The sequence below is a fragment of the Carettochelys insculpta genome, chromosome 3 (genome assembly GCF_033958435.1).
Source record: "Carettochelys insculpta isolate YL-2023 chromosome 3, ASM3395843v1, whole genome shotgun sequence".
NCBI classification, from domain to species: Eukaryota; Metazoa; Chordata; order Testudines; family Carettochelyidae; genus Carettochelys; species Carettochelys insculpta.
Window position 1 is genome coordinate 3,973,898 of NC_134139.1, and position 25,789 is coordinate 3,999,686.

The following is a 25,789-nucleotide window of genomic DNA, read 5'->3' on the forward strand; positions in this document are numbered from 1 at the left end:
TGGGGCAAGTGGCAGTGTGACCAGCTCGTCGGTGTGCTCACAGACGGGCCTGGGTCACGCCACCATGGGGCTGAAAGCTGTGTGGTGTGGACAGAGCCGAAGAAGAGAAATTGACCGGGGGCCGGGGGGGATCAGGGCTGTATTTCCTTGGTGCAATCCTGTTTATTGTGCTTCCCTGGGCACATGAGCAATGAAAGGGGAGGCAGCCCCCCTGCTCGCAGTCCCAGCTAGCTTGGTGCCCAAAGCCCTCTCCCTCGGCTTTCTCTCAGGGTCAGACTACAGCAGCTTGGCTGGATGGCCCGATTTTCTGCTGGTTTCTGGCTGCTGCTTCACCAGGGGTGTTCTAATCCACCGGGCCGTGGGTTCCATGGTAGTCGCTCCGTGGGGGGGGGGTGCGTGTGCGCGTGCGCGTGTGTGTGCAGTGGGGCCAGCGTGCTGATCGGTTTCAGTAGGGTCTCGCCCAGGGCCACAGGGGTTGGAACTAGGGGGCAGGGGTGGGGATTGAAGTGGTTTCCATTGTACGTGGGGGTTACAGTTTGGCTCAGTGGCTCTCGGGACCCCCGGTTTACAAAAGGCTCCGGCAGCCCTGCCCAGGAGTGGCTCAGCTCGTTAAGCGGCGTGTCTGTGGGGCCCCACTAGCCTGCGCAGGGCTCCTGAGGGTCAGTCACGCCCCAGCCTGGCGTGACCCCAAGGTGTGTGCAGGCGCCTCAGCTCGCTCTGAAGTTCAGACCCTGATGATTCCTGCAGCCGCTCCAGTTCTGGCCCCAAATTCCACCCCGCAAGGGGAGCAAGTGCTGCTGCTGTTCCACCCCAGGCACCGGGCTACCAAAGCACCAGTACGCCTGCTCCAGTACGCCACCTGGGCCTGCTCTGGCTCGACGGACCTTCGCCCCCATGGCCCCCCAGGTACACTGGACACCCCCGGAACACGTGGGTCTGCTCATGCTTCGCCCGACGGGTCCGGCCTCTGACACATCCTGGGTCCTGAGCACGTGTACAGTCCAGAGCCAGCCGCCGGCCCAGGCTCCTTTGTCACCCGGTCCCCTGGTGTGCAGGAAGCAAGTGTAACCCCCAGGGCCCGAGAGAGCAGTGCTCCCTCTACGCTGAGCGCTTGAGCGCCCCCCAGGACAGAGCCAGCTGACGTTGCAGAGCGCCCAACCCGCCCGCATGTGCTTCCAGGGGTGGTGCACATCCCCTTGTACCTTGGTGCGCATAACAAAATGTATTCCACAGTGGGAAGACTTAGCAGGCTGCCTGTCGGAGAGTCCTGTGTCCCATGCACAGTGCTCTGGGGAGGCCACGGTAACCCAGCCTGACGTCTTGGTCTATAGAGGCAGGCGCAATTCACTCAGTAAGAAGGGTGGCGTCTCTCTCTCTCTCTCTCCAGGAGCAACCGCATGGGAGCGGATTGGATGTCTGAGCTGGTGAGGCCACAGCGTATGTGATGTGACGGTGCTGGTAACGTAGGGCCTGCCCGGTTCCTTTCCTGCGGGGGCCAGTTACTTACTGCTGCTTTGTTGGGTGAAGGACCCATGGTTTGAAATTTGTGGCTTACTGCTTCCATCCCCTTGTGCTTAAAACAAGGGTGTCCCACCTCTCCATGGGATGCGAGATTGGTACACGGTGGTAGATGACAGGGAAAGTAATCGGGGCAAGGAGGGCACTGGCCTGAAAGTCAGGTGGTAACTGGCTGGGTCCCTCACGCACAGTGTTGCTCCCTGCCGAGGAGGCAGGCTGCCAGAGGCGCTTGTGTGCACTGTGCCTGGGTCCAGTGGGAACCCCAGGACCTTTCCTACTGTGGGGCTGATCCGCTGTCCCCCACGTGCCTGGTTCGTCTGCCTGTTGGGTCTTGTAAGCCTGTCCTGTGGCTTCTCGGCAGTGCCTCGTCTGGGGTCTGCTTGACTGCCAACCAGCAACAGCAAGCCTGGGACCGAACAGGCCGTGCGCGGTCAGGATCTGCTCAGTGGGGGCTAGGGCCCCGTCCCTTGCCTCCCGTGTCTGAGCGAGAGAGGGTGCGGCTCTGCTGGCTGGGCAGCCTGGAGGGATGAGGCAGCTGGGGTTGTTTATGGTGAGGAGTCGTCACACCGAACTCCCCTCACCACTGTGCACTCGTGCTGTGCCGAGGGAAACTGAGGCGCACACCTCGGGTCACTGCAGGACAGCAGGAAGCGCACACAGCCGAACCAGGGGCATCGAACCCTCACCCCTGCTTGGTCACAGCCCCTCACTTGGGTACAACTGTCTCCCCTCTCTGACCTCCCCGGGTTTCAATCCCCACCTTCTGCGGCCTGGCAGAGGACAGGGCTGACCCCGAAACGCAGCTCGCTCTTGGTTCGCAACAGGAGCGGCCCAGAGGGACAGGAGCGGGCAGGCGGTTTGGCCACAGGAGAGCCGGCTGCAGAGCTAGGCAATCACCAGGGCACCGGTTCAGATCCCACCTGAAGGCCATGGGCTCCCAGCCGGTGGCAGGCAGGGCAGGGCTGCCGGAGAGGGAGGGAGGGAGGCTCTGACCAGCCGGCCAGTGAGGGCTCTGCGGAAGAGCCGCTGGGGGACGGAGGCAGAGCTCCTGTCTCAGGGCAGACCAAAGGGGCACCCCTGCCCTGCGGTTGTCCCACAGCTGGGGGACTAGCCAGCCCCCTCGGGGAGCAAGTCAGGAGAGCCCCAGGCACAGGGAGCCTGTCTGAACACAGACCGCTCCTCGCAGTGCGGCCGCCAGCCTGAGGTGTGGGGGTCGGGGGGAGCGTCCTGCCCCTGCCACAACCCATGGCAGAGCCCCCGCCAGAGCCCCCTGCCAACTGGCGCAGGGTCACAGCCATTGAGGGGCATGCCAGAACCCTGGCCCCTGCAGCCAGAGCGCGCCCACGGCCCAGCCACCTGGCAGGAAGAGGGGACACAGGGTCCCCGGCGGAAATGCAGCCGCGCAGAGGGCAGCGGGAGGGCGGGCTAGCCCAGGCCGGGCGCTGTGAAACGCACGCCAAGCAGGGCCGGCCTCGCTCTCCACGCAGCAGTGCGCACGCTGGCCAGGTGCAGCCGGGCCCTGCAGCCGGCGGCAGGTGCACTCCATCGAGGGCACAGCTGGCAGTCGGAAGGGGAACGGACACAGGGCAATTCAGCCTCTGCTGCTGGCTACGCATCCGTGGCTGGCACCCTGCTGGGGCGAGGGCCAACTCCGCACAGCAGAGTTGTGGGGGGCCGGGGCGGGGTCACCACAAGGCAGGTGCCGAGTGTTTCACACGTGGAATATTTAATACCCACTGGTGTGAGCAGCACAGCAGCCAGGGCAGCCCGTTCCTGCCTCTGCTCCGGCAGGGAGTGGCTGCGGGTAGAGCTCTCTGCCAAGCTCCAGGCCAGTGGTTCTCAGATCGGCGGGCAGGCCCCAGGTGGGCTGCAGCCCTGTGCTCAGGGGGGCTGACACGCTTGCTGGGGCTGGAGCCCAGTCCCACCGGATGGGGCCAGCAGGTGGAGGGCTCAGGTTATAGGGGGTAGCTCCCGGAGCACCGACTGGCGGCAGCCTACGGCCGCCTGCATGCGCGGGGTGCTGGAGATGCGCGGCTCTGTCTGCGCCACCCCAGGCCTGCGCCGGAAGCCGCCCCTGGCAGTCCCTGTAGGGCAGGGCCTCTCGCAGCCGCGGGTGTGGCACCTCCCTGGTACGGCACAAGGGCACCGCGCGCCCCCTAGCCGAGACACCGGCGGGGAGGAGGGTGTGGAGCGGCACGGCCATGAGTGACGCCTCGGGGAGCAGCAGGCCTGGGACAGGTCAGCGTCTGAGTGCGCTCACGGCGCCTCCCAGGAGCACCACGCAGCAGTCGCAGGCTGGAAGGCCCTGGCGGTGCCCTGCTGTACCCAGGGTCGGCTCTAGTCTGGGCAAAGACCTTGCCCCCTCCTTTGTCTCTCTCTCCCCTGCCCCCAAACTCGCTGCTTTCCACCCCCAGCACACAGTGGCCCTATGCAGCCTTTGTAACCCAGGCACCCAGGTGCCACCTTTCCTTCCCTGGAAACAGGACAGAGGCGGGAGCAGGGGCCTGGCTGGTGTGAACGGGGTCTGGGCTGTGGGGTGGGGCAGTCTGGGCTGGCTGGAGAGAGGACCAGGGCCCGGCTCAGGGACCCCTCTCCCCACGCTGGACAGTACTGACGGCTTCTGTCCCTGTGCTGACCTGTCTGTTCCACACTGTCGCCGTCGCCTGAGCGCTCTCCTGTGCTCCCTGCTGAGCGGGAGTCACGTCCGCCTGGGGACTCCCCTGCTCCGTGGCAGGGTCTTGTGGGGGAAGGAGCTGGTGACAGACCTGTCTGCCCTGGGGCATGTGGACGGTGGGCCAAAAGATGGCACGTGCTGGGGTGTTCCGCGCCTCCCAGCGCCGCAGGCCTGGCAGGGAGTGGGGTCCCTCTCTGGCGGCCCGGTTCCAGCTTGCCTGTTGGCCACGCTGGGCACAGGGCCACGCTCCCGGAGGGCTGCAGAAGCAAGTGGGCCATCTCCTCGGTGAGGGCGTTGCTGGCTGCTGCGAGTTGCAGGGGAGAGGGAGGGAAGTAACGGGGAGGGGAGCGAATCATCCAGCCCACTTCCTCAGCAGCTGGTGGACTCTCCGCCCCTTGGCCTCTGTAAATCAAGCTGGAGCCATGGGCTCAACACAGGAATCGCTGAGCTGGGCGGTCGGGTGCCCCAGAGCCAGCATGCCACAGCCCGTGCGTTGGCTGGCTGTGCCAGGCTGACAGCTGGATTCGGAGCCCCTGCGCCCAGACACCAGCCCTCGGCGGGAAGCGAGCCCCCAGCAGCTAATCCCGGTGAGGGACGAGTGCTCAGTGAATGAGCAGGAGGCCACTTGCCTTGGGAAACCTGTAGGCCTGCGACGGGGCAGCAGCCATCGGCTCTGGGGCTGGCAGCCAGCTGCAGAGGCAGTCGTGTGCCCTGAGTTCCTGCAGATGGATCCGGTGTCTGGAAGGAGAGTTACAGCCCCTGAGAGCAGCCAGCCCAGAGAAAGGAGCAGGTTGGACCTGCCTGGGGCTGGCCTTTGGGTGCGGAGGAGCCAGGCGCTACCCGGCCGGGCATGCACCACCCTGATGGGGCGCAGACGGGCTCGCTGGAAGCTGTCCCTTGTCTGGGAAGGGTTTGGCTGACTGCGCGCCGCCTCTCCTACAAGCTGGGCAGGCGGAGGCTGTGCCAGTCCCTGGCCTGCTGCTCTCTCCCCGGTTATTGACCACATCAAAGTACCAGTCATCTGGGGTGGGGAGGTGGGCTCCCTTCAAAGGGCCTTGTTTGCTTAATTGCCCTCCCCTCCCCCTGCACCATCCCTGCCAGGGAAGGGGGCTGCCAGCGAGCGAGCGGGTGGGCAGGGAGTGCGCCATGACACAGAGGAGGGACAGGGCCCTGGCATGGCCGCCCGGAGCTTTCCAGAGGGGCCTTCTACCCCATCCGCAGGCCGGCGGGACTCTCGCTCGGCAGGAGAACAGCAGGTTTATTAGTCGACAGAGCACAGCGTCCTACAGAGGAGTCAGTAGCAGGCAGAGACAGCCAGTCCAATCCATGCGGGGAGAGGAGGTTCCCAGAGGACCCCCCAAGCCGGGGCCTTGCCCCCTCCTTTGTCTCTCTCCCAGACTAACTGCTTCCCAACCCCCAGTTCCAATTCAAACCCCTCGGGCTCCACCTCCCCCTTTGTCTGCAGCCCAGAGGAGTCACCTGGTTGGCAGGTTACTCTCAGCAGGAGCCCCACACCCTGTGTGAGACAGCCGCACACACAGCTGTCCCCCACTCCATCACATCTCTCCCCGTTTCCAGACCATACTGAGCGGGGTCACTGGGCCAGTGACCTGGGGAAGTTCGGGGCCCTCCCCGCCTGATCGGGCATTGGCTGTACCCTCGGTGCTCCCCTTGATGTGTACCACCTCCATGTCGTAATCTTGCCGGGGGAGGCTCCACCTCAGCAGCTTGGCATTGGCCCCTTTCATGTGATGCAGCCGGGCAAGTCCTGTTGGTTCCCTCAAGTTGGTTGGTCTCCCTGCTTCGCCCTCCAGTCCATCAGCCACGTTCTCAAGTCAGGCAGGCAGAGCCCATCAGCTGCTGCAGCACCAGCAGATCAAACAGTTCTTCTCTGGCCTGGACCCTGCCCCGTCTGCCCACCAGCCCATACGGCTGCTCCAGCACATTTGGCATTCAGTCACAGTCCAGTAAAGGCAGGTACAAATGCTTTCCACCCTTGGCATTGAGCCAGACCACCAAAATGGTTGTGCGCCTCGGTTTCTCTTTCCATATCAAACAATAGGTCTGGAGTGTTCCTCCTCACGTGAGAGGTTGCAAGACTACTTACAGGGAACAATGGTGACATTTCAGAGTTACAGACTCCTTCAACGTGCAATTCGTGTGTACATCCATGTCAATACGTTACACGGCTCTTTCCAAACATTCGGTACATGGTGCAATTGCACAGCTTTTGGTAGCAGCACCCCTTGGTTACAGCAGTCAGTACCCAACAGTTGACCTCCTTCTGGCTTTACAGGGGCCCTGCTCCCTTGAACCACAGCCAATTCCTTCTGGCTTCAGCTGCGCTCAGATCCAGCTCTGGGATGGAGGCATCATTGTGAGCCACCCTAGGCTCAGGCAAAAAACTAGCGTCCCCAGAAGTAGTAGCACCTTCCTTGCACTAAGGACCTGCATCCTTATCCGGGATGCCACTGCCCATGCCCCCGTTCCAGCCTGCATGGCTGCATTCAGAATCACACCTGGCATGCTCTTCCGTGGTTCCCTCTCCAGCCCCCACAGGCTGGGGGCGTCTTCCTCAGATGATGGACTAGTTTCCTCACTGGCACCTTTTTCGAATGCAGCTCTGCTCTCCCCAGGCTGCTGCTGCTGTTCACCACAGACAATCGGAGACCCTCTCTCCTTTGTCCCAGCATCACCCCCCCTGCACCCCCGTTGGTCTCAGCACACGCCCAGAAGGTGAGGCAGCTTCTCGCACAGACAACTTGCCATTCCCAGTGGACACGCTGCTTTCCTGCACAGACACACAGGCACCTTCCTCAGCCCAGGCCTGGAAAACTCTTCGCAAGCCTGTCCTGGCCACTGGTAGGCAATGGGCTGGAATTGCTCCTTCCCTCCTTGAGCTGTGGCCGACCATTGTGTTCAGAGCTCCATGCAGGCCAGGGTTCCCGGCCCCCCTCTGGGCTCGCCTCTGCAGGAGTTTCCTTCGCCCTCAGCTCTGCCGTTGCGCACTCACGCTGCCGCTCTCCTTCTCTGTTGTTCCCATCCTTTAATCTCAATCCAGTTTCCAGGCGCTGCCGCTTCACAGCAGAGCTGCTGAGCGTGGTTGCAGGCGCACAGCCCGCTGCACCCATGGGTCCCGGAAGAATCCCGTCAGTGTGTCAGAATCCTTGTGGGTCGCATGTTCCTGGGGATTAGACCATCGGCCCCTCCGCCCTCTGGGACCAATTCCAACAGACTCCCAGGAGTGAGCCCTCCTCAGGTGTGACACCCCCTCTCAAGGACCACAACCACACTCTTGGGTTCAGCCACAGGCCCCTCCTCCTCGGGGAACTGTACCTCTCTGCCGTTCAGCACACCTGGGTCTCACTGGCCCCCTTCTTCCTCCTGCACCCCAGTTACTTACTGCCGGATGCTCCAGCCCCGGGGTGCAGTACTTCCTACCGATGTCACCAGCTGTGATGGGGCTCGGGGTGCCCATGCTCTGCGCCCCATCTGTGGGCAGGAGTGACTCTCGCGATTGAAGTCAAGGTGCCAGATGGGGATTTCGTGCTCCAGGGACTCTGACTCCTCCGCTCACTGGGGCTTGGAGCTGTGGAGTTCCTTTGTGGGTCCTCTCTGCAGCCCGGGCGGGGATGCGCCCATCTTGGCCAGCGCTGCCCCGAGGAGCGTTTGCTGTGTGCCTGGCACGCCTGGCTTTGGGCAGGCTGGGGGTGTGCGGTTTGTGCACGCCTCTGCGCTGGTGCCTGCCGCCGTAGGCTGGGGAACGGCCCTGCCGGCCCTGCAGGATGGCTAAGGAGCCAGGCAGGGCCGAGTGTTTGGGCTACAGACTGTCTCTGGCGGCGTCAGATGGAGAAAATGGAAACCACACTCTCTCGGTCCCAACGCGGAAGGAAACGGAATGCCTGGCGGCGGTTAGCAGGCGGCAGTGTTGGGGCCTGGCTGGGCTGGGTCATTTTGCAGTGCGCATTGAGCAGGCTTGGCCCGCCCTTGCGTGGCTCTGTCTCACTTGGCCCAGTGATGCCCTGGACCGAATGGTACACTGCAGACCACGGTGCCAGCCTGGGGGGTCCCCATTACCTGAGCAGTGCTTCCTGTAAGCCGAGCACGTGGGTGCCACCAGCTGGTGAGTGGAGCGCCCCCAGCCGGCAGCCTGTGTTTCTATGGGTGGTGCACATTTCACACGCCTGGGTGCACATAACAAAACTTATTCCACCCATGGGTGTTAAAAATTAGAGGGAACCCAGCACTTGAGCACTGAGGGATCTAAGGCTGTGTCCCTGTTCAGCCTCCAGGCTCTGCCAAGTCCTGGGTGCTCATGTCCTTCCGGCCAGGAGCCGGGCGGATTGATTTAAACTAAGGCAGTTTAAACCACCCCAAGTCATTGATTTAAAACAAGTTGTCAAAAACCTCCCACTGACTGTGCTTAGAGCGCACTTCACCTTGGACCTCACGAGCAGTCCCGGGAGCACCTCAGAGACTCGCACGTGAGCCCTGTTGAACCACTGGCACTTTTGTGGTTTGTGAAAACAAGCAAGGAATGGGGTTCCCCTGGTGAAAGCTGCCTTAGGCAGAAGTCAAATCAGACGACTCGTGGCATCACCCCTACAGTGCATGGCCAGGATGCTCCAAACGAAGGAGTGTGTATTTGATCATGTAAAATAAGACAGCGACGCTTGGTGGGGAGCTGGCGCCTCTCCATTTCTCTTATGGCAGCGCTCTGCACTGTATACAGTAGGGTCTTGCCGTCGAGTGCCACGTTTGCAAATTCAGTTATTCGCGAGTGGCCTCGCTTCGCTGGGGCTGGGAGTGCCGGCGGCTGCCGCAGCTTCCCTGGGGTCAGAGCGCCTGCAGCTGCCACTTCCCTGGGGCTCAGAGCCCTCTCCCCCACCACAGTACCTGAGAGAGAGAGTCTGTACCTAGTGAACTCTATTAAACCGCCCATAGGATCAGCTGAGCTAAACTTTATTTTTTCTAGCAGCATCCAACACAGGAAACAGCTGGGGGATTTACTTTTGAGTCCCACTTACACGGAAAGGCACAGAGAGTGTCTTGCACAAACATGGCTTTGCAAAGCGAATTATTTACGTTACTAACCAGTTGATCTCCTCAGCTGCAGCCACACCTGCATCCGCTTCATTTTCTCCCCAGAAGCAGTTTTCCTTAGGGTGTTCCCTTCTTGATCCTAGGCCCTGCGTTGTCTTCTTGCACTGCTGACACTTGGCACCTTTTCCTTTTTTCAAGGAACAAATTTCTTCCAGATGTTCCCAGCAGGGATCTCTTATGCCCAGCTGTCAGAACAGTTTTTTGGTGGCAAAAGTGGGGGGGACGATTGGAGGTGGTGTGTGTGCTGAAATATATCTTCCTTTTTTCCCAGTCTACTCCACCTTCCTTTCTAGGCTGCCTCTGTCATTTCTTATATGTTGTCTTTCTGTCTGTCTGTCTGTAAGACAGTCTCTTAACTAGCTCCTGGGCTGCGCTTGGCCAAAATTCACCATCATCTCAGCACTGAACAAAAACAATCTTGTCCAGCCTGTGTCTGTCTTTGCTGGGGTTACCTTTTAGTTGGCTGAGAGAGAGAAATTGGAATCCCAGAACTTTCAAGACACAAGAGCAACTGATTAGGCTGGAGAGACCAGAGCCATTAACTCAGGGATTCCCAACCTAAGGGTCGGGACCCAAATGTGGGTTGCAATTAGATTCATTAAGGGTCACCAGCATCTCGGAGCTCCATGTGGCTCTTAAAGAAGCCATGAGCAGCTCTCTCCGTCAATAGAGAAGCATTACATTACAAAGACAGTTTTTTCACCTTTGCTATTTGTCGTCATCCCAGGCAAGCCACTCAATAGACTCCTGCAGTAAGTAATTTTTGCCCTTCCTCCTCTCTTCCCCCTTCTGTTTTGTGTAGCTGATTTCTCAGTTTTCAGTTTTTTGGTTGTATCTTCCCCAGCCCCTGAGTGTGACTGCCTCCAGGCTCGGGCTGTGGCGTTTAAGCTGGGGGAGCCATTTGGGGATGAGGGTCTTTCCCCCACCGCACCTCAGATCAGCTATAATAATAGAATAATAAACAACTATACTAAAAGTGGTGCTGTTATTTTATTGTTAGTCTCTTTGCCCCTTTTCTACGAAATAACTACTGTGAATATATAAACGCGAGGGGGTGCAATTTTATATTCTTGCCTCAGGTGCAAGACTAGCTCAGTACGGCCCTGCTTCCCCCCTCCCTCGTTTTTGAAGTGCCGTGGGTCACCAAGTCCTCCTGAATTGTCAAAATGGGTCCCTGTCTGGGAACCGCTGCATTAACTCATTGGTGTGACTATCAGCGTGTGTGTAGCATGTTTGTGATGAGACGGCATTGTAACTGTTATTTTTAAATGAGACATGGAGTATTTTGTTGACTATTTGTTTAAAACTTTAAAAATCTGATTAAATAAAACGTGCCTTTTTTTTTTTTTTTTTTTTAAATGACTGACTTGTACCTACCCGTCCCCTAGCACTGCTGTCCAAGCCCCAGGCCACTGGCTGGTTCTTTGACCTCTCAGATGAACAGGGAAGGGATGTCGGGGAGGGAGAGAGGGGACGGGGGTCAGAGGACTGATACCTAATTTTTACAACTCCGGGTGACCCCTAGATAAAAGCGCCCCCAGCCAGGAGCAGGAGTAAGAGGCTCCCTGCTGCTGTTTGCTAAGATCCGGTCGCTTTGCTCCTGCCCCGACCTTGCTGGTGATCAGCCCCTGGCGAGCGATGGCCCATGGACGATGCTGGCACTGGCCTGGCTGGGCGACAACCCCTCCTTTGTCTTTGAGGAGCAGCCCCCCCCCCCCGCCCGCCATTCAGGTTGTGCTCCCAGCCTGGCAGTGCGTGTGGCCGCAGACCCCTCAGCGCGGCGTTGGTGGCCAGCCAGGTACTGGTTCTCCCCGGGCGCGTGCTGTGCCGCGGTCTGCGGGGGTGCGTTCCGTCAGAGTGGGGCAGCAGCGCGACGAGATGAGACGTTCCTTGCCTTAGGCATGTCGCTCTGCGGGGGGTGAGGCTGAGCAGCCCCCCATGTGGGGGCACTGGGTCAGTGGCCAGTCCTGCCCCAGCTGAGTTATCGCTGCTCCCCACGGCCGTGGGGAAGCCCCCTTCCCTCTCTGCAGGGCATGTCTGTGCCAGGGCATCGCTCACAGCTGGGCTAGCAGTCACCAGGGCTGCGCTTCCCCTGTGCCGGCGAGGTGCGAACAGCCTGTGCTGCTTCACCCGAACGCTTCCAGCGAGGGGCTGCTCTGGCCCCCCCGGGAGCTCGTCTGACTCCCTGCCCCCAGAGGTGACCTCCTCTCCTGCCTGCCTTTCAGCCGTGGGCACGCGGGCCCGGATCCTCTTCACCAAGGAGCCGGCCTCGCAGGACGCCCTGCACGGGCGCAGCGCCATGCTGGGCTGCGAGGTGGAGGAGCCGGCCGGCGTGGAGTTCGCGTGGCTGCACGATGGGCTCCCCGTCCAGGACACGGAGCGCCGGTTCCGGGAGGGCAGCAGCTTGCAGTTCACAGCCGTGGACCGGCGGCTGGACGCGGGCGCGTTCCAGTGCGTGGCCAGGAGCGTGCGCACGGGAGAGGAGGCCCGGACGGCCAACGCCTCCTTCAACATCAAGTGTGAGTCGGGGCGGGGCCAGCGTGCTGCTGCGCCTGCCGGGGGCCCTCTGCTCCTGACCCCCCCACCCCTGGGGGGACTGCACAGCCCTCCCTCCTCCAGCTGCCTCCTGGCCCAGGCACTCCCAGCGGCTGACTGCCTGGGCCCGGCCCGACCCGACCCGACCCGACCCGACTGCCCTCCCTTCCGCGGAGAGCACAGGGCAGTTCCCACCTGGGCACTGCAGGGAGCCAATGGATCCTCAGGGGCGGGGCTGGGGCACGAGGGGCGGGGCCAGGCTGTGAGGGGCGGGAGCGGGGTGCTCTTTCCTTGGAGCTGTCAGTTGCGGAGCCCAGAGCTTGGCTGCAGCGGTCCCTGCAGGACCCAGCGATGCCCTTGCGGGCCCATGGGGCAGCTTGTGGGGCAGTGGGAGCCGAGGCACTGCCCGGGTCAGGAGGAGGGACGCTGTCTGGGGTTGGGGCTGTGCCAGGTTGTGGGACTGGGCAGGGGTGGGGGGGAAGATCCCTTGTCATTTCGAACCCCCCAACCAGCCAAAGGCCAGGCAGGGATCTGCAGACCCCCAGGCAGTGGGCTGGGGGTGGGTAAGCCCTTCCTATGGGAGTTGCACTGCTCCCTTGCTCCGCTTTCCTCGCCCCACACGAGGCTGGAGCTGTGGGGCTGACCCCAGCCACCTGCCTGCTGGTGGGGAGCTGGGCCCCAGTGGTGAGTCCAGCGTGGGAGCTGCCAGCTGGAGTCTGTGGCCTGCCTGCAGTGATCCGCTAGCCAGCCCGGAGCCCCTCTCCATGGCCTCTAGCAGTCCTGTGCCCGGGGCCGCCTGGCTGTGGCTGTCCTTGCTCGGGGCTGCGCTGCCCATTGGGCCCTGGGGTGCTGCTGAGCACAGACCTTCGCCCAAGGGTTCTGCACGGCTCCCCCCACCAGCACTAGCCAATGGCAGATGGCCCCGCTGGGCCAGCAGCCTGCCTGTGCCAGGGCCGTTGCCTGGCTCAGAGGGAATGAGCAGAACGGGTCCATCCGGGGCATCCGGTCCCAGCTCTGGGCAGTTGGACTTTTGAGGGCCCTCTGGCGGCGGGGCTGTAGCCATGGCAAGCCTGGCTGGCAGCCATTGCTGGATCTGTCCTCCAGGCGAGTAGCACCATCCCCTGGCAGGGAGTTCCGCAGATGAACGCTGCGTCGTGTGTGACACCAACCCCCCGGGTGTGTTTTAACTCTGCTGCTGGCGGTTTCCGGGGCTCGGGAGCGGGTAACGTGCCCTCCCCGCGTGTGTCCCCCCAGCGTATGGGATTGCGTAGCCCCCCCCGCCCTTTCGCCCTGCGGCCTCGTCTCCAAGCTGCGCCCGCCCATGCTGTCTTCTCTCCATTCCTGGGGGGCTCTGTGCCCCCCCGCCCGCTCCGGTGGCCCTCCGGTGAGCTGGCTGGCCCGAGCGGTTCAGCCAAGCCCTGCGCGTGCGCCTGCCTGACGCACGGTGCCCGCGCGGCTGGGGTCTGGGTGGTGCGCTGCCACCGAGCACCCAGGGGCTCTGGAACTCCTCCTTTTGCAGGGCTGGAATCAGGCGGCGTTGTCCTGGAGCACCCGGCCAGCGTGGCCGAGATCCAGCCCTTTGCCCCGGTGACGCTGCGCTGCCACATTGACGGCCACCCCCGGTAAGGGACCCATCGCGTTCTGCCTCTCGCCCGCGCTCTCCCGGGGGGAAGGTGAGAGGCAGGAGCAAGCCAAGGGCGGGCCTAGTGCGCCAGGCCCTGGAGCTGCTGGGTGTGTCGTGGCCTGGCTGCATGCTTCGTGGCTCCCGGGCTGGGCGTCCAGCTGGGAGCCGTTTCCTGGCTGCTCCCCTCCATGCGTGCGCTCTGGCCGGCCTGCTGCGCTGAGCTCCGTCTCCGTCTCCCAGCCCGACGGGCCAGTGGTTCCGGGACAGCAGCCAGCTGCTGGACGACCGCAGCAGCTACTGGATCAGCAATAAGGAGCGGACGCTGACCCTGAAGAGTGCCAGCCCCGACGACAACGGCGCCTACTACTGCTGCGCGCGCAACAGCGTGGGCTCGGTGTGCAGCAGTGACAACTTCACGCTGAGCATCATCGGTAGGGGGGCCTGCTCGCGGGAGGGGCTGCCCCATCCGCGACCTGCCCACGGGGCAGTGGCAGGCGGGTGTGACCTCCCCGGGCGGGAAGGGAATCATTCCCACGGCCCTGGCAGAGCTGGGAGCGGAGCAGCCCCACCCCGCCTGGCCCAGCCCTGCGTGCTGAGGTTTCCCCCCCGGCTCGGCTGCGCGGGTGTTACCCAGCTCTGCACACAGCACGTGCCGCCGGCACAGCCGCGGTTCTCCCGGAGAACGGTGCCGCCCGCCCCCCGGATAGCCTGTCTGGGAACTCCTCTGCCAGCGCAGCAGCCTGACAGCTGTGCCCACCCGGGGGCTCTGCCGCTTCGCCCCTGCCAGCCCTGGTGACCGTACGCCTCGTGCGGATGTGGCCTAGCCCCTGCCCGTCCCCAGGCGACGGGGCTGGAGCTGAAGGGGTAGCAGCCGCCCTTCTGGGACGGGAGCAAGCAGCAGGGCCAGGCCTGCCCTAGCAGCCAAGCCCGGGTTCCTTGGGAGGCAGCCAGGCCTTCCCCCGCCCAGCTCAGCTCTGCTGGCCCCGGCTGTGCTTTTCCAGCGGGTCTGGCTCCCGCAGAGGCTGAAGGGGCCAAAGGCTGCACAGGAAAGGCAGCAGGCTCCCCGGGGCAGGGCCTGGGCAGCTCGTTGGGCACCACTCCAGCCCCCTCTGAGAGGAGCTGGCGTGGGGGGCATCCGTCCCCGCAACCGTCCCCCGCTCTCCCTCCTAGACGAGAGCTTCCCCCGCCCAGTGGTGGTCCCGCAGGACCTGATCGTGAACAAGAACGACGAGGCCATGTTCCACTGCCAGTTCACGGCCGTGCCGCCGCCCACGCAGGAGTGGGTCTCCGAGGACGGCTCTCCCATCACCAACAGGACGCGGTAAGTGCCCCCCGATCCCCACCAGGCTGCTGCGTGGGGGGCAGGCCCCAAACCGGCCAAGGAAAGCAAGCCCAGCCCAGCCCCCGTTTCCTCATGTGCTCCGGAGTCCTGCAGGCTGGCGGAGCCGGGAGCCCTGAGTGCGAGGGGCTGGGAATGGTGCCCCTGTCCGGGGCCTGGCCCTTGCCAGCGGCTTGGAACAGTGGTGTCCAGTAGGAGCCCGAAGATCACCATGCAGGGGGGTGTCGTCTGTCTGTGTTCGCCACATTCGTGTCCCTCAAATAAGTGTCCCCCTGTCCCCAGAACCAGGCACCCCAGTACCCCCGCAAATAAATGGCCCCTCCCATCCCTAGAGCCAGGCGCCCCATCACCCCACTAAATAAATGGCCCCCCATCCCCAGAGCCAGGCACATCAGCACCCCTCAGATAAATGGTCCTTTCATCCCCAGAGCCAGGCGCCTCAGCACCCCACTAAATAAGTGCTCCCCCATCCCCAGAGCCAGGCACATCAGTACCCCCCAAATAAATGGCCCCCCAACCCCTAGAGCCAGGCAACCCGGCACCCCACTAAATAAATGTCCCACCTGTCCCCAGAGCCAGGCACCCCAGCACCCTGCTAAATAAATGGGCTCCCCCATCCCCAGAGCCAGGCACCCCAGCACCCCGCTAAATAAATGGCCCCCCGCCTCCAGAGCCAGGCACATCAGTACCCCCACCAATAAATGTGTCACGCGTCCCCAGACCCAGGCACCCCAGTACCCCTCAAATAAATGTCGTCCCCCCACCCCCAGAGCCAGTCATCCCAATACCCTGCTAAATAAATGCCCCCCCGCCCCTAGAGCCAGGCACCCCAGCACCCTGCTAAGTAAATGTCCTGCTGCCCCTAAAGCCAGGCACCCCTGTACCCCCCAAATAACTGTCCCCCCCGTCCCCAGACCCAGGCACCCCAGTACCCCCCAAATAAAGTTCCCTCTCGCCCCCCCAGAGCCAGGCACCCCAGCACCCCCCAAATAAATGTACCCCCCCTCCCCCAGAGCCAGGCACCCCAGCACCCCCCAAATAAATGTCCGCCTGTCCCTAGAGCCAGGTGCCCCAGTACCCCCAAATAAACGTCGCACCACTCCCAGAGCATGTTTGTATGGCAGGGTGGCCGTGGGCAGCCAGCCTCAGTAGGGCTGTGCCCAAGGGGGTGGCGTGCGCTCTGGCCCTTGCTCTGCCAGCCTCCAGCGAAGGGCTGAGCCAGAGGTGCCGTGCACAGTGCCGGAGCCTGGGGCTGGCTGCAGGTCCCTGAGCCCCCGGTGGTGCCATGTGGCCAGTGTCGTGTTCCTGGTGCCAGTGGTGCCGCTGCAGGCCAGCGCTGGGATCCCGACAGGCCGCCCGGGGCAGCAGGCTTAGCACTGGTAACCCCCACTCCCCCAGCGCAGGCTGGAGGCAGAGTCATGCCTTCAGAGCAGCCCCCGCCGCACCGCCGCCTGCGGAGCTCAGCCCCTTTCCCGGATGAGGCCCTGCCCCTCCCACCGGTACCACCTCGCTTGCTGGCGTGCCGCTCAGCCTGGCACCGTGGGCCGGGCCCCAGGAGAGGTGCATGCGGCCCCAGCCCGGCTCCCTGCTGCACACAGCCAGGTCAGCTCTCGCCTCCCTTCCACCACCAGTCTGGCCTCGCTATGCGGCTGCCTTCCTGGGGCTCGGTAAGGCTGGGCGGCACTGCTGCTGCCGGCGCGAGGTGCTCCCCCGATGTGGGGCTGGAGGTTGGCGAGGAGCCCAGGGGCAGGGCATGCTCAGCCCCCAACTCGACTGGTGTTTAACCAGCCCCCCAGAGGGATGCCTGCTACCGGCCTGGCCCCAGAGCTGCAGAGGAGACCGCCCCACACCCGGTCAGCTCCTGGGAGCGTGGGCGCCAGATCCCAGCGGTGACGGGAGGGGCGCTGCCCCCAGAGCCTGGCGCTGGAGAGCAGAGGAGGCTGGTGCTGGTGCATTTGGGTGCCCCTGGGAACGCACCGGGTGGTGCTGGATGGGGCGATGAGCGCGGAGCAGCTTGAGGGTCCATCTCTCACTTAAGGTGCAGCCCCCACCCCCCCCGTAACCCCAGAGCTAGGGGCCTGCTCTGCTCCCTCCCCTGATGGGCTCACCACCCTCGGAGCTCCTGGGATTGCCCACCTGTGGCCTGAGCCCCGTCTGCACGGCTGCCTCTGCCCTGGGCACAGAAGTGTCCCCCCCCGGATCTGGTGTGTCAGCGCTGGGGGGGCAGCGGGCACAGAACGAGCTGCCCAGGCAGGGCTGGGGGCTGTGTGCCCATCTCGGCCCCCGCTGACCGCCGCCCCTCCCCTGTGCAGGGTCACCGTCTTCGCCAACGGCTCCCTGCTGCTCACCCAGGTGAAGGCGCGCAGCACGGGCACCTACCGGTGCGTGGCCCGCGGGCTGCGGGGGAAGCCCGCCGTTCTGGAGGCCAGCCTGCGCCTGGCAGGTAAGGTCCTGGGCATGGCGCTGCCCCTGCGCGCTGGCTGGGTTGGAGCCGGTCTCCGGGGCCTCCTGGCTGTGGCGGCGCGATCCCGGGCTGGCGGCTCGGCTCCCCGGCTTGGTGCCGCAGGGTGGGCGGTGCCCATGGCACGGCTGGGGGAAGTCACCGCTCCCCCCCTTCTGCCAGAGATCGAGGACATGGCGCCGTTCTCCCCGAAGGTGTTCCTCGCCGGCCAGCAGCAGCGCGTGGCCTGCCCCGCCCCCCGCGGCCTGCCCCCGCCCCGCGTCTGGTGGGAGCGTGCCGGCGTGCCGGTCCCCGCTGCCGGCCGGCTGCACCAGGAGGCCGAGGAGCTGGTCTTCTCCAGTGTCGCCGAGCACGACGCCGGCGCCTACGTCTGCCGGGCCGCCAACCAGGCTGGGGAGAGGAGGCAGGAGCTCAGCGTTGCTGTAGCCAGTAAGCAGCTCTGGTGGGGGGGGGGTGTGAGTGTGCACGAGTGTGTGTGTGTGTGCGCACGCGTGCATATGCTGGGGAGGGGCAACGGGAGTGAGGGCTGGGCAGTGGGGGCTGTGCTGAGAGGGCTGCTGGGTGTGTCTGACTTTGGTGTGTGGCTGGGCGAGGGCGCTGGCGCTGGCGGGGTCCCGGTGCGGCTGAGGGCGAGGGCGGCGGCGCTGGCGCTGGCGGGGTCCCGGCGCGTCTGAGGGCGAGGGCGGCGGCGCTGGCGCTGGCGGGGTCCCGGCGCGGCTGAGGGCGAGGGCGGCGGCGCTGGCGCTGGCGGGGTCCCGGCGCGGCTGAGGGCGAGGGCGGCGGCGCTGGCGGGGTCCCGGCGTCAGTGAGGTGAACCCGGTGTGGCCCGCAGCGCCCAGGTGACGCTGTCCCCTCTTGGCAGCGGTGCCCACCTGGGTGGAGATGCCCAGGGACAGCCAGCTGGAAGAGGGAAAGCCGGGTTATCTGCACTGTCTCGGCAAGGCCTCGCTGCAGCCCACTGTCACCTGGTACCGCAACGGCGTCTCCATCTCCGAGGTGAGTGAGGCGCGGCAGTGCCCAGCACCCCCCTGCCCTGGAGAGCTGTCTGCCCCATCCCACTCCCCGTCACCGTGGGGCTGCCCCCAGCCTGGGTGTGGGGCACAGGGCTCAGGCTCGTGCCTGCTGCCCTGGCACGGCCCCGGCACGGCTCCCCCGCCTGCTGCTGTCAGCTCCAAGCACCCAGCCCCGCCCCTTCCAGCCGGCTGAGGCCCCAGTGCCCTTGGCCCCGCTGCGGAGGGAGGCGGGCAGGACAGCGAGACGGGCCGCCGGCCAGTGACTGCTGCTGCTCTTCTGGCCGGGCAGGACTCACGCTTCGAGATCTCGGCCAACGGGACGCTGCGCATCAACAGCGTGGAGGTGTACGACGGGACCGTGTACAAGTGTGTGAGCAGCACGCCGGCCGGCAGCATCGAGGGACAGGCCCGGGTGCACGTCCTGGGTAGGCCGGGCAGCCGCGTGCCCCCCTGGGACCCCCGGCCCCTCCCCGCACGGCTGGGGCTGCAGCTGCGGCTGCCTCCTTCAGGCCGGGGAGCCCTGCTCCCGTGTGCGCTGCAGGGCCGGGGGCACTTGCCGGGCGGGCGGGCAGCAGAGCTGAGGTCGGTTACGTCCCGCCCCCACCTGAGTGCCTGACCTCTGCTCCTTGCAGAGAAGCTGAAGTTCACGCCGCCCCCGCAGCCCCTGCAGTGCCTGGAATTCGACAAGGAGGTCACCATGTCCTGCTCGGCCACCGGCCGCGAGAAGCCCACCGTCCGCTGGGTCAGAACAGGTGCGGGCTGGGGCTGATGGGCTCGGCGCGAGGGACCCTTCTGACCAAGGGGCCCTGGCTGGGCTGTGGGACTCGGCTCCTCCCTCCCCCTGCCTCCTTTGCAGCCCGCGCCGTGGTGAGCAGGAGCCCAGGCCGTGGCTGTGCTTTGGTGCCTGGGCCCCGTGCCGGGGCTGCAGCGTAACGCCTCCCCTGCCCTCCAGACGGGAGTAGCCTGCCAGCCCACGTCAGCCTGAGCGCCGGCTCCCTGCACTTCCACAAGGTGAGCCGCAGCGACGCCGGCAACTATACCTGCATCGCCTCCAACAGCCCCCAGGGCGAGATCCGGGCCACGGTGCAGCTGGCGGTGGCAGGTGAGGGCGCAGTGCCGGTCCCGCTGCCCTGGCCCGAGGTGTCTCCTGCTCCTCTGCCCTTAGGAGGGGACATGCCCCAGCTCCGGCGCCCAGCGCCACGGCCCCTTGCTGCCAGCAGCTGCTGTGTGAGGGGTGGGCACCAGGCCGGCTGGGCTGCTGCCACGCGAGTTCGGCCAGCCCCAGGGGAGCGTGTGCTGTGGGTCAGGCCGTGTCGCCCCAACCCCAGAGCTCTGTCCTGCCTGCCGGGCTGCTGCTCCCTGCCACAGCCTGAGGCCCTGGGGAGATGGTCCCTGTGCAGGTCCTGCTCTGACCTTCCCCCTCACCACCTGGGGGTGGGGCGGGGGCGGGGCAGGGACGGCCTTGAGCACAGGGTGGGGGGCCACCCTGTTAACTTCCCCTGGGCTTGGCCCTGGCTGTCCAGGAGCCCATGCGGCATGGGGGGGAGGGGCGGGAACCAGGGGAGGGGCAACCCCCAGGCCAGCAGTTGAAGTGCTCGTATTGGCCTTTCCTCAGTGTACATCACCTTTAAGCTGGAGCCGGAGCCCACAACGGTGTACCAGGGGCACACAGCCATGCTGCAGTGCCAGGCGGAGGGCGACCCTCTGCCTCACATCCAGTGGAAGGGCAAGGAGAGGATTCTGGACCCCAGCAAGCTCCATCCCCGGTACGGAGCCCTGCTTGGAGCCACAGTTCCCTGCCTCTGCATGTGCAGCGCCTGAGAACGGCTGCTCTAGCCCCCCCTGCACAGCACTAGGGCAGCTCCCTGCTTCTGCACGCGTGGTGTGAGAACGGCTGCTCCAGCCCACCCTGCAGAGTGCCAGGGGCAGCTCCCTGTCTCTGCACGCGTGGTGTGAGAACGGCTGCTCCAGCCCACCCTGCAGAGTGCCAGGGGCAGCTCCCTGTCTCTGCACGCATGGTGTGAGAACGGCTGCTCCAGCCCGCCCTGCGCAGCGCCAGGGGCAGCTCCCTGCCTCTGCACGCGTGGTGTGAGAACGGCTGCTCTAGCCCCCCCTGCACAGCACTAGGGCAGCTCCCTGCCTCTGCACGCGTGGTGTGAGAACGGCTGCTCCAGCCCGCCCTGCAGAGTGCCAGGGGCAGCTCCCTGCCTCTGCACGCGTGGTGTGAGAACGGCTGCTCCAGCCCGCCCTGCGCAGCGCCAGGGGCAGCTCCCTGCCTCTGCACGCTTGGTGTGAGAACGGCTGCTCCAGCCCGCCCTGCACAGCGCCTGGGGCAGCTCCCTGCCTCTGCACACGTGGTGTGAGAACGGCTGCTCCAGCCCGCCCTGCGCAGCGCCAGGGGCAGCTCCCTGCCTCTGCACGTGTGGTGTGAGAACGGCTGCTCCAGCCCGCCCTGCAGAGTGCCAGGGGCAGCTCCCTGTCTCTGCATGTGCAGTGCTCCAGCCCACCCTGCACAGCACTGGGGGCTGTGTACCTAGTCTGCTGTGCTCTGGACCAGGCCCTGGATCAGACGAGCCCAGGTTCCCGGGGGACTGTGGTCCTTGGCAGTTCCCTGCCCTGCTCTGCTCCGGGAATCCCCTGCCTCCAGGAGCTGAGACTTTAAGGCAAAGGCTGGATATGTTGTTGGGGGTGGCCCCAGGCTGCCACGCTTCTGGCCGGCGACAGCTGCTCTGCTCCCCCGGGCTGGGTGGGGGTCGGCGGGCGGTTCCCCTGGCGATAGCGGGGTTCAGTGCTGTAATTGGCACACCCCGTACGTTACAAAGCATTGCCACGGTCTCCTCCCTGCTGTCGCTAGCTGCTCGGGCCGAGCGGGAGCCTGGCCGCGTCCCCTTTTCGGCCCTGTCCCAGGAGGGATCTGCACAGGCCCTGAGCCAGGCTGTGTGGGTGTCCCCCACAGGATCCAGATCCTGCCCAACAGCTCCTTGGTGATCTCTGACGTCACGGCGGAGGACTCCGGGCGGTACACTTGTATTGCTGGCAACAGCTGCAACATCAAACACCGCGAGGCCATGCTCTTTGTCGTGGGTAGGAGGCGCCCCAGCCCCCAGCAGGGCCTGGGCAGGGTGGGTGTCTCCCCTCCACGTGGGTGGGTGCTGCCGGGCTCCTCTTCCTGCAGTGCTGGCGAGCCAAGTGTGGAGCCGGCCCTGTGGGCCAGAGCCCCCTTGCGCTAACTGAAGAGCTGGGGGCACAACTCGCTCAGCCCAGAGAGCAGCCCAGCAAGTGCCTGGCTCAGTCCAGGGCTCCCCTGCCGGACCTGGGTGCATCCTGTACCCAGCCCAGCTGAGGTCTCCCGTGCCCCCTCCATCCCACGCATTCACCCAGTACCCTGCCCCCCGTGCATGCACCCTGCCCCTGGGACCTCCACTGCCCCGCCATGCACCCCTTACCTTGCCAAGCTGGGGGATCCCCTGCCCCATGTCCAGCGGGGGGCTCCCCTGCCCTGCCCCTGCACACCCCATACCCCTCCCGACTGCATCCCCTGGTCCCGGGCCCGTGCTCAGCCACTCCTCACGCTGTGCTGCTTGGCCCAGACAAGCCGCCCGCAGAAGGGGACGAAGCCCCCAGCAGCCCCACGCCCTACAAGATGATCCAGACCATCGGGCTGTCAGTCGGGGCTGCCGTCGCCTACATAATCATCGTGCTGGGCCTCATGTTCTACTGCAAGCAGCGCAGGAAGGCCAAGCGGCTGCAGAAGGGCCCCGAGGGTGAGGAGCCGGAGATGGAGTGTCTGAACGGTAAGGCTGGGCGGGTCCCCGCGCGCCCCCCGTGCCAGACCGGGCCGGGCGGTTCCCCGCGCGCCCCCCGTGCCAGACCGGGCCAGAGGGGGGCTGGGGGCCAGGCTTGTCCAGCAGCAGCGATAGCTGGCAGGAGCCCGTAGAGTCTGGCCAGGCCGGCAGTGCAGAGACGGGACACGGCCCTGCAGCGCACGGGTGCAGCGCCCTCTGGTGGGCACGGCTGGGCAGGGCCCGCTCTGTGGCTTGCCCCAGCGATGGGGAGAGTGAGGACTGACCTGTGCCAGGCGTTGCCCTGCTTGGCCTGTGCTGGCTCCGTGCTGAGTTCCTTCAGGAACAGGTGCTGGAGGCTCTGCCGGGCGTGGCGTGGCGCGCTCCCCGCTCGGCCACCCCGTGGCACAGAAAGGCCCCCGTGGAGCAGGCCGGTAGCTGATAGGGCTTGGAGCAGCTGCTGGCCTGTGGGCCGGTCTCACCCAGGGTCGGTGTTGAACATCATGGAGGCGGCTGAGCTGCTCTGGCGCGTCCTGCTGCTGCTCAGGTTTGGGATGGGGAAGGGCCTGCTTTGCGCTGCTCCTGAGCCCAGGCCCTGGCATGGACCCGCGAACCTGCTCATGCTCTGGCTGGCCGCAGCTGTGATTTATTTCCTGGGGGGTTCTGGGCGCGGCTGAGGGAACCAGCGCTGGGTATCTCGCTAAATAACTTTTAATATTCCTGTGTTGGGAAGAACACCGCAGCGGTCAAACACTCTGGCATTTAATTTCAAAAAGGGGAATTACACTAAAATGAGGAAGCTAGTTAAACAGAAACTAAAAGGTAGAGTAATTAAACTAAAATCCCTGGAAGCTGCATGGAAACTGTTTAAAGACACCATACTAGAGGCCCAACTTAAATGTATACCCCAAATAAAAAAACACAGTAAGAGACCTAACAAAGAACCACCATGGCTAAACAGCCATGTTAAAAAGGCAGTGAGAGAGAAAAGGGCAGCTTTTAAAAAGTGGAAGTCAAATCCTAGTGAGGAAAATAGAAAGGAACATAAATACTCCCAAATTAAGTGTCATAAGGTAGTAAGAAAAGCCAAAAAAGAGTTTGAGGAACAGCTAGCCAAAAATTCAAAAAACGATAGTAAAATGTTTTTTAAATACATTAGAAGCAGGAAGCCTGCTAAAAAAGCAGTGGGGCCCTTGGATGATAAAGATATAAAAGGAGCGATCAAGGAAGACAGTGCCATTGCGGAGCGATTAAATGATTTCTTTGCTTCAGTCTTCACGGCTGAAGATGTTACAGAGGTGCCTAAATCTGAGCCAGCCTTTTTAGGTGACAAATCTGAGGAACTCACTCAGATTGAAGTGACATTAGAGGAGGTTTTGGAATTAATTGATAAGCTGAATAGTAACAAGTCTCCAGGACCAGACGGCATTCACCCAAGGGTTCTGAAAGAACTCAAATGTGAAATTGCGGAGTTATTAACAGTGGTTTGTAACCTATCCTTTAAATCCACTTTGGTACCAAATGACTGGAAGACGGCCAATATAACACCAATATTTAAAAAAGGCTCTAGAGGAGATCCTGGCAATTATAGACCGATAAGTTTAACATCAGTACCAGGCAAATTAGTAGAAACACTAGTAAAGAGTAAAATTGCAAGGCACATAGAAGAGCACGAATTGTTGGGCAAAAGTCAGCATGGTTTCTGCAGAGGGAAGTCGTGTCTAACTAATCTATTAGAATTCTTTGAAGGGGTTAATAAACATGCGGACAAGGGGCACCCAGTGGACATAATATACCTAGATTTCCAGAAAGCCTTTGACACGGTCCCACACCAAAGGCTTTTATGTAAATTAGGCGGTCATGGGATAAGAGGAAAGGTCCTTTCATGGATCGGGAATTGGTTAAAAGACAGAAAACAAAGGGTGGGAATAAATGGTAAATTTTCACAATGGAGGAGGGTAACTAGTGGTGTTCCCCAGGGGTCAGTCCTGGGACCGATCCTGTTCAACTTGTTCATCAATGATCTAGAAAATGAGGTAAGCAGTGAGGTGGCAAAGTTTGCAGATGACACCAAGTTGTTCAGGACAGTCAAAAGCAAAAGGGATTGTGAAGAACTACAAAAAGATCTCAGCAAACTGAGTGATTGGGCAGCAAAATGGCAAATGAAATTTAATGTGGGTAAGTGTAAGGTAATGCATGTTGGAACAAATAACCCAAATTACACGTACTACATGATGGGGTCAAATTTAGCTACGACAGATCAGGAAAGGGATCTTGGAGTTATAGTGGATAGTTCTCTGAAGACATCCACGCAGTGTGCAGCAGCAGTTAGTAAGGCAAATAGGATGTTAGGAATTATTAAAAAAGGGATCGATAATAAGACAAAAGATATCATACTTCCCCTATATAAAACTATGGTACACCCACATCTTGAGTACTGCGTGCAGATGTGGTCTCCTCACCTCAAAAAAGATATATTGGCATTAGAAAAGGTTCAGAAAAGGGCGACTAAGATGATTAGGGGCTTGGAACGGGTCCCATATGGGGAGAGGCTAGAGAGACTGGGACTTTTCAGTTTGGAAAAAAGGCGATTGAGGGGCGATATGATAGAGGTATATAAAATCATGAATGGTGTGGAGAAAGTGAATATAGAAAAATTATTTACCTTTTCCCATAATACAAGAACTAGGGGACACCAAATGAAATTGATGGGTAGTAGGTTCAAAACTAATAAAAGGAAATTTTTCTTCACACAGCGCACAGTCAACCTGTGGAACTCCTTGCCCGAGGAGGCTGTGAAGGCCAGGACTCTATTAGGGTTTAAAAAAGAGCTTGATAAATTTTTGCAGGTTAGGTCCATAAATGGCTATTAGCCAGGGATAAAGTATGGTGCCCTAGCCTTCAGAACAAGGGCAGGAGATGGATGGCAGGAGATAAATCACTGATCATTGTCTTCTGTTCTCCTTCTCTGGGGCACCTGGCATTGGCCACCGTCGGCAGATGGGATGCTGGGCTCGATGGACCTTTGGTCTGACCCAGTATGGCCATTCTTATGTTCTTATGTAAAACCAGGCCACTCTCAGCCCAGGCTGGGAGCGCCTCTCACTGAGTAAATCAAACCAGCCTCAGAGGTACCTGTGCCAGCCCCACTGGTCAGCCAGGCACCACACAAGCAAACCCCCTGGTTCTCCAGCTGCTCCCAGTGCCCGAAACAGCAACCCTCCTACTCAGGTGAGAGTTCTTCAAGCCTGCACCACCAGATCCACACTGATTCTTCTGGGCCCCGAAGGGACCAGGTACAGCCCCAGGTCGTTGGGTACTCGGATCTTCCCCAAAGCAGCCGCTGGGCCAGTCCTGTAGAATCTCACGTCTAAAGGTTTGTTAACACAGAAAGAAGGAACAGGGCGAGAGAGAAGAACAGTTCAAGTGGTTCGTTACATACCTCAGTTACAGCTGTTTGATGCAGCCAGTGATGTGATATGCTGATTTCTTGGAAGTCTCTGAGAACACACCCTGTGAGGGGCAGGACCCAGTTCACACAGGCTTCCTTCATAGAATCATATCACAGAACTCTAGGACTGGAAGGGACCTCAAGAGGCCATCGAGTCCAGCCCCCTGCCCTCACGGCAGCACCAAGTACTGTCTAAACCATCCCTGATAGACACTTATCTAACCTGTTCTTAAATACCTCCAGAGATGGAGATTCCACAACCTCCCCAGGCAATTTATTCCAGTGTTTG

At 62.4% G+C, this 25,789-nt stretch overlaps 1 protein-coding gene across 2 annotated transcripts in view; it reads left to right on the top strand.

Annotated features, from left to right (window-relative positions):
• The window catches only part of PTK7 (protein tyrosine kinase 7 (inactive)), a 96,003-nt gene that overhangs the window by 57,576 nt on the left and 12,638 nt on the right, over nucleotides 1-25,789 (top strand). Inside the window, exons 2-14 of one of the 2 annotated variants that reach the window (XM_074989275.1) lie at nucleotides 11,521-11,814; nucleotides 13,350-13,452; nucleotides 13,695-13,885; nucleotides 14,625-14,775; nucleotides 17,106-17,236; nucleotides 17,417-17,683; nucleotides 18,117-18,250; nucleotides 18,557-18,692; nucleotides 18,900-19,019; nucleotides 19,220-19,369; nucleotides 19,883-20,033; nucleotides 21,224-21,351; nucleotides 21,858-22,061. In XM_074989275.1, coding sequence (XP_074845376.1) covers nucleotides 11,521-11,814; nucleotides 13,350-13,452; nucleotides 13,695-13,885; nucleotides 14,625-14,775; nucleotides 17,106-17,236; nucleotides 17,417-17,683; nucleotides 18,117-18,250; nucleotides 18,557-18,692; nucleotides 18,900-19,019; nucleotides 19,220-19,369; nucleotides 19,883-20,033; nucleotides 21,224-21,351; nucleotides 21,858-22,061 — 2,160 coding nt within the window. Of the gene's footprint in view, nucleotides 1-11,520; nucleotides 11,815-11,870; nucleotides 13,453-13,694; nucleotides 13,886-14,624; nucleotides 14,776-17,105; nucleotides 17,237-17,416; nucleotides 17,684-18,116; nucleotides 18,251-18,556; nucleotides 18,693-18,899; nucleotides 19,020-19,219; nucleotides 19,370-19,882; nucleotides 20,034-21,223; nucleotides 21,352-21,857; nucleotides 22,062-25,789 lie in introns of those variants that run through there. The other variant, XM_074989274.1, reaches the window with a different exon arrangement.